The following is an 8266-nucleotide window of genomic DNA, read 5'->3' on the forward strand; positions in this document are numbered from 1 at the left end:
TAAGCTTCATCTTAAATTTTTAACCATTTATTTTTTAAAAAGCCATATATTGTGGTTTAGATCTTTAATTACTTTTACTAATGTCTTTTTTTTTTTCCAAAAAAAACATTAATTATTGTTTTACACAATTTTTTATCCACTCATTCAAATATTAAAAAAGTTACAATTTCATAATCTATATTTTATTCTACATTCATTCAAAAAATTGTTATTCATTTATTTTGATTAGGAAAGATGCATCAACTTTGTTCACAACGTTAAGAATACAAAAATGTGAACTTTAAGCTATAAAACAAAGAAAACTCAATTTATAGGTGACAAAGGTCAATTTTGAAAAAAAAAAAAACATGAGTCTTTTGATATTGGTTCTCTAGCACTCAATGATTGGATCTCTTTGAGATCTATAATTTACAAAAAGGGCCCCAAATGACCTACTTAATCAAAATTTATGGCTTCAAAAAGTTAAAGCTCCCATATTGAAAATGTAAAAACATATATGACACATAAAAGAGTTGTAAGAGGGAATTAAATTTGTTAGTTAGTTTACGACACATTATAAGACATATTTGAACACAAGTAATAGAGCCAAAAGTTGGTGGGTAGATTATGATGAGCTCATAGTAAGTGGAAGGAATATGTTATTTTTAACTTCTGAATTCATCCTAGGATTTGGTTATTGGATTTCTAACTAGGTATTTGGGTGCCAAATTTTTTGGTGATTTTAGCTCATAGTTTCCAAGTTCTACCATTTGATAGGTTTATATATCACATATAATATTTATTGAGTGCATGAGATAGAGGTTTTGATACGAAGATTTGTAGGTACTATTATGTTACCAAAACTACTCTAGATCTCTAGTTGGTTATACTCCTATAAAAGATTAGACTCTACAAATGAATTATAATATTTTATTATTGAATAATATATTGATTTGCTTTAGAGTTTTGAGTTTTTTCTCTTGTAGGGATTTTCCTCATGTAAGCTATGGTGTTATGGTATATTACATTTATGCTTATTTCCTTATATTTATGTGATTAGTTTAATTTTTACGGACATCTCCTCTCATAGGTTAGTGTAGAATTTTTATTTTTATTTTTTAAAATAAGGGCTAAACACTTTTTGACCTGGAGCTATGAACCAGTGAGGCCACAAACGGGGGACCTCATCCCCACACTTCACTTGTTCAAATCCGTGAGCACAATGGCCCAGCGAAGGCACAAGGCCTTGCGAGCACAAAGGCCCAGCAGGGATTTGAACCATGGTGGCCGCTTCACCAATGATGTGTTTTAACCGCGACACTACATGTCTGAAGACGTTAGTGTAGAAATATTCTACACCTTTACTTCTTTTATTTTATTTTTTAAATTAGGGAGACCATCCTCAATTTTTGTATTTTTTAGGATGTATCCATTTTTAAAATTTAAAATTTATAATATATTCATAAAAAGAAAGACATCAATACCTATACTAATATATGATTTTAATGAACTATCATCAAATTGATTTGCAAAATATTTAGTGTAAGTCAAAAAATAGGGGGAGCACATGTGCTACTATTTTATATTTTTGGGTTAAAAAAAGAACCATTTGTGCACCCCCAAAACTTGATGTTTTTAATCTCTACCATTTAAAGAACTTGGTAATTTAGTCACTACATTCTAGGCACTATTATTCTTATTCTTATCACACTGTGAATTTTTAAGCACGTGAATGGTATTTATTCTCATTAAAGTTTAATTTTTGATGATTTAAAATAAAGTGGTCATTTTTAACTCTCATTTGGCTACCATTTCCATGCACTCACCCATAACAATAGCAATAGTGTTGTCAAGGGTCATCTATCAAAAGGAGATAGTTTTAAATGGATTTGGACTATTACTAGTAGGACAAGTAATGAGAGGTTGTAAATTGAAGCTTTTTCTTTTGAAGGAATACAAAAAAAGTCCCAACATTTGGCATATCATGAGAGGAGAATTGTCCCATTTTATGGAGAGGGTTAATGGATTCAACCTAAGCTTGAACTAAAAAATTTCACCAGGTCATAAAAAGCTAGGAAAGTAAAATTTAAAAGGGTTTGTTTAAGGTCTTAGAGGAAGAAATTAATGTGGGTATATGTCTATCAATAGAAGGTGTGAAGCATACAAAACAAGGAAAACTAAAAAGAATGAAGATATTGAGATCTTCTTAAGAGGTACTGAGAAGTTAGTTAGATTTCAAGTTGGTTACCTTAAAGAATATCTACTTAGGTAGTGGGATGAGGTGAGCATCCAATTGGGCAAACATATAATGTTGGAAGGAAGGTACAAGTGAGTCATTTCCTTCCACTTCTCCTTGCTTAACCACTTTAGACATAAAATCTAGTCATATTTGAACCTTTTACCTACTCAAATCCTTGGAATTTTTTGTGGTAGATGTATGATTAGAAAACATAGAAATTTAGGTCCATGAAGTGTTGATCTATCTACTATAAAAATTTGTTAAGGCCAAAGAGCTAGATTTGTAACCTTCTGCAAAGTTATTGCTTGTGGAGACTATTTGTCCTAATGACAACCCTTACAATCCCTCTCTCGTTAAGTTGTGCACCTTCCCCAAATCAATTTCCATTAAAAATCACTTGGAGAAGGTTCATGATTTAGGGCCTAAGTCTAGTGCAAATAAGACAAGTTGTTTTGAGTATGAAGGAAAATAGGGATAAGGACAAGGGATATGAATCATAGAGGAGATCTAAGTTGGTGGATGGAAAAGTTAAAGTTGGCAAAGGAAAGAGGATCATAAGGAATAATAATTCATTTGGGGAGGATATACAATATAAACTATTCAAATGATAAGTCCTTTAGAAATTGTAAATCTCTAAACCCTTATAAGGAAGTTAATCCTACTTTGGATAAGGATGATGCTAAAAATCATGCAAGTAATGTAGAAGGGGGGAGCTTCTTAAAGGATTTAAAAAGTATAGAGGAATGTCTTGAAAAGGATTTTAGCCTTCAATACAATATTTTGAAGTGGTTCAAGATGGAGTTTATGAGAGATCAAAAGTTATTTGTGCTAGCTATATAAAGAGAACAATGGGGAATGGCTTCAATCCAAGCTTCCTATCAAGTTCAATAAGGACAATTGAATAATGTTAAGACATGTATGTGATATAAAAAATGATAAGGAAAATATTAACTCTATTACATGAATGAGATTGAAATGAATCATTGATACCTAAATGTCTTGTTGAACAAGCTATTGGAACATAACAAGACTAACATTAAGAACTCTACTATCAGCATAATTATTCAAGAGAATATGTTGAAAAGGAAAATGAGAAGTCTTGAACAAGCCCAAGTAAAAGGACAAGGAATCAAATGAGGTGAAAGGAGAACACACTCTTTATTTGGATGGTGAGGTGATGGAGGGTCATTTGGGATTCAAAAGGGAGGAATGGAATATAGTGGACTTGTTGAAGAATCTTTCCCTTTCCTATCTTGTTCTTATGTTGTTGGTCTATTGTTTGGGGAGACTATTGTTTTCCTGTAATGCATATAAACTTTTAATGTTTATCTTCTAATTGTTGAAAAAGATTTGGGCCCTTTCAAAGATCCACTTTTGACCTATTAATAAAAATAAACATATTATATGTTATAATTTTTTGAAGTTATATCTAGGTGACTTCATTTGACCCTCGTGCACACCACACAAATCGATCTATTGCATCCTTTAAAATTACAACACACATATAGGAGGGGGAAATGCTACTACTAGGGTGCCACAATAGTAAGTTCAATCTAAGGAGGTTTAATTGAACCATCTTTGCACATTTCAAACAATAGCCCTTTGCCGTAAACATAGTTTCTAAGAGGGGGTTCAGTCCTACCACAAAGTGCCACACAATTGCTAACATGACTTTATCTAAGGGACTTCAATCGTTTCCCCCTACATCAAACTTAATGTTTCTTGGTGTGATTTTTTGTCTCATTTATTTATTTTTGTCTAAAAGTGGGACTTATCATTGTATTTTCACCCAAACATCTAAACTGCATTAAAAATATTAGTTTTGTAAAAAGATTGTAAGTCAATTGATAATAATGATGATATGTTACTTGATTACATTACCTACCGAAATTCAAATAAGTCAATCAATAATAAAAATAATATGTTACTTGATTACACTATATGCCAAAATTCAAATTCTAAATTACTGAAAAATAACTTCCCATATATATATAAAAGACTGTTTCCATATATAAAAATGTTTCCTTACTACTAAATATAAAAGTATGTTTACACAAAGATCTGTGCAAAAATTTATATAATAACTTGCTTATTATGTTGTATTTACCGTTGCTTGATGTAAAGCAAATCTGTAGCTTCAACTCTATTTTTCCTTTTTTACTGCAAAAAGCTTTTCTACAGTGCTCACAAAATTTCCTTCAGTAGCTTAAGTTTGGATGAGGTAACTAAACAGAAAATCTTCTTTTACACTAGACCCAGTTTAACGAAACTTACATAGATTCAAGACTTGCAGAAACTTGCTTCAAATTCCCATTCTCGTCAAACATAATGTGGGTAACAACCATCCAAAGAGCATACTGTACACCAATAGAATTTTATTTTTATTGCTCAAAAAGTGAGAAAACACAGAGGTACAAGCTTGTGTTACAGTGAACCATTTATACACTGATAAATAGGATAAACCACAATCCAAAATTGCACCAACTCTAACTCTTATCGTTCTCAAACAATAAGACAATAGATGAAAAATTTGTCAATATATAAACAATGGTTCCACAATTTCATAACCAGTTTATATATTACTGACACTAAAAAACACTACTGTAAAGTGAAACTCAACAGGGATTTGTATATGTTTGTCTATAACATTACAAACATATGCAAATCATCAAACGGAGTATATTTGTTCCTCTATACAGACAACTTTATAGGGAGGCACGTAACATAAAGTGCTTCATCCATTCTAACATCACATCAACCCTAAAAACTGAGAAAATGCAAAGAGATCTAATGTTGGTTTTGTTTGTCATAGATGAACAAGTCCACAGGAGAGAGCCATCAACAATACTGCTGCTTCCTTCTCATCTTCTGCAAAGACTCTCTGGAATGAATGTGGACTGGGCTTTGCAGAAAATTTGACATTGATATTATTCTTCTTACATGAAGGAATTGACATTCTGCTTCTTTTCTTATGATGCACAAACTTGTAGTCTTCATCTTCAGTCTTCTCTTGCTTTCTTTTGGGCAATCTAGATTTGTATGCTGCAATGTGATCACCAGACCCAAATGCACAGAGCGCCCTTTTGGCCTTTCTGTACCGTATTCCACATGCGTTGCAGAGGGACTGTACCATTTTAGGAAACAAAAAAAAGCTTTTTAGCCATGTGAAGATTTCATGGTGGCAGACTTAATGTAAGGTTGTAAAACGTACTCCATAACTTTTACTTGCATTAATCCAAAATACATATTAGATCTTTCTTACATGATGGGAAAGGACAGACAAGATGCCAGTACAGTAACAGTCTAGGTAACCCAATAAAAGTTTTTTCACACAAGCATCCAAGTTTTTTCAACGAAAAGTAGTTTTCAAAATGTCTAAGAATAGAAAACCATAGGTGTGAGCTTCCCTGGTCATTATAAAAACAAATATTTAATGATATTAGATTTTTACAATTCATATAGTTGATTGTAATTATTTCTGGATTCGATTGTGAGATAGTTTTTACATTAACGTTTTGGATTACCTTCCATGATCTATCTGAATGTGATCCAAAACATTGATACAAAAACTACAAAATAATTATAGTGAAAAATGAAACATGTGATAAGGTTATAATTGTGTGTAATTTAAGATTATAGTTGTGTGCTATTACTCATATGCTATCTTGTCTGGTGCAGAAATTCTTTACTTGCCTCTTTTTCCTTGACTATGTGATCCAGTTCATTTGTTACTTTCCCCATCATTCAATGAGCTTCTTTATCTTCTAATTGTGGAAGATAAGAATTCTTATCAGGTAGATCACATGGTATTCCAATACAATAAAATCATTTTTTGTTTCTTTCTGTATTACCCATTTCCTTAATTATTCTAATTAGATAAGCATTTCTAAGGTATTTTCATGTTTAGTATCTAAATCTACAAAATATGAAATATGCTATCATTTTGCTTACCTTAGGTCCATGAGGACCGCTTCTCCAAAGAGGGGTCTTGGTAGTCTTGCAATCAACACAGATTCTAGCTGCATTGCGAGAGCCTGTAATCACACCATAATTTTGGGCTTGATGATTCTCATGGCTGCTACAATTCTTAGCTTCGGATTTTTTTGCTGCTATTTCTGGTGGCCACTGGTTGTGATCCTGAGAAGCAGAACCAATCCAGCTACTAGTCTCTCTAACTGCAGCTGCTTCCTCTGGATAATCTCTGCTCAAGCTAAGCACAAGACCAACTGATGATCTCTCATCAGGCTGAAGCCCATTAGCATCATAATAAGCTCTAGTATTTATTAGGGCACCTTTAGGTGACCAGTTGCTCTCCTCTTCAGACCCCAAACAAGCATAGTGATCATTGAACTGAAACTGAGAAGAAGAAGCAGCAGCAGCAACAGCAACAGTAGAAGAAGAAATATAATCAGTCTGATGAGGACCTGAATTCAGACTAGTATCTTCATTAACAAGAGACATATCATCATCAGTTTTGTCCATAAAACTGTGACCCAACTGGCTGCCATGAACAGAGTCCCAGGCCATAGAGATCATATTAACCTTGTTACACTCTCTTCTTTCTGCAAATGTGTAATTTTCTACTGCAGGCACAAAGCCATTGGAAGGGAGGGCGAGCTGCAAACAGCCAATATCTTTATCCTCTGTGCACAAACTCTCCTCCCAGCTTGATCGACCCAAAAAAGGAGCCTGGGACTGCAACATGATCACTTGAATTTGCAGACTCTATGGCTTCCAAAAAAAACTAAACTACAACTCAAAAAAAAAATAATCTATTCAAAACACAAACTAATGACAATCAAACCAAACTATGAGCTAAAAATTTAAAAGCCAGCATAATAATTTCATTTTCTGCTCCACAATACAATCTATTTAAAGCACAAACTCATGACAATCAAACAAAACTATTTGCTAAAAATTTAAAGACCAACATCATGATTTCTACAAGGCTGAGAACACAGACTAATTACAATCAAATCCTAGCTGAAGAACAGAGATTGTAAAAGACCAAGTCTAAACCCAGATCATGCATACAGATCTTGATAAAATACTACTCTTCTCATGAATTTTGTAGAGTGGGCTTGGCCACAAGATGTATCTATATAGACTGATGCTGACGATTAAAAGAAAAGGAACTACAACAACTGACTCAACCATAAAAAGGACTCCATGATTATTTTCAGTGGCAGAAAACGAGGATAAGGGTGGAGATGTGGGCAAGAAATTCAAGAAAAATCTAGGAATGGTGAGTACGAATAATATAGATAGATAAAGAGAAAAAAAGAGTGGAGGGTGGAGAACACAAAATCCGTGCAAGGCAAAGGATGAGCCAGCAGGGCGAGCTGGAGGATGTCAAAATCAAGTGTGTAGTTGATGGCTGGACTTTTATAAGTATTGTGTATGTTTGCACTTGCAGTCAAATTGTAATAGTTATCTTGATGGTATTGATTTAATACAATTTTGGGTATGCTCAAAAGATTGAACTTTTAGAAGTAAAACTAAAAGAAGATTTACACATATGTAAGAATCAGTTCCCAAGGAAAACAACCCAGACAGAAGCAATTTATAGCATTTGTCATATGCAACTGTGTGTTTTTAGTTTTACCTCTTGAAACAGTTAACCCACTCTTCTGACCCACAAATGGGCGTATGTTTCGTCATCTCTGGGGAACTCACGTGAAGTAGACAAATTTACTTGCAAGCACAGATGGACAGAGAGGTCCTCTGTGAGAACGTTGCAGACATTGGCGTCTGCATAAATTACAAATTTGATGTCCCTCTCATTTCAACAGATGGATGAGTTGGACGAAACCGCCTTTGTTAACGCACTCATTGAATGGTCAGGAAATCAGAATACCTCTTTAGCATCTCTGATCGCCACTGCCTGGAGATCAGATTTATACCGTTTCTCAATAAAAAAAGTTAGTCAACCAGGATCCTAGATTTTCCCCTTACTCCTGTTTGTCCCACTTCCCAATTCCAATGCACCAATCCTCTTCATAGAACTTTTCATCCTTATATTTGTTCAGTTTTGTCTAAACAGAAAAT

General features: G+C 33.5%; 1 protein-coding gene across 1 annotated transcript; it reads right to left on the minus strand.

Annotated features, from left to right (window-relative positions):
- Window positions 1-4566: 4566 nt before the first annotated feature.
- On the minus strand, window positions 4567-7502 carry LOC131041990 (protein CYTOKININ-RESPONSIVE GATA TRANSCRIPTION FACTOR 1). The gene is made up of 2 exons (XM_057975276.2): window positions 6170-7502; window positions 4567-5342 (listed from the first exon to the last, which is right to left on the minus strand). Exons 1-2 carry the CDS (start codon window positions 6920-6922, stop codon window positions 5025-5027), a joined length of 1071 nt encoding a protein of 356 aa, XP_057831259.1. The 5' UTR covers window positions 6923-7502; the 3' UTR covers window positions 4567-5024.
- Between the last annotated feature and the right edge of the window lie 764 nt (window positions 7503-8266).

The sequence above is a fragment of the Cryptomeria japonica genome, chromosome 1, assembly GCF_030272615.1.
Source record: "Cryptomeria japonica chromosome 1, Sugi_1.0, whole genome shotgun sequence".
Classification (NCBI taxonomy): Eukaryota; Viridiplantae; Streptophyta; class Pinopsida; order Cupressales; family Cupressaceae; genus Cryptomeria; species Cryptomeria japonica.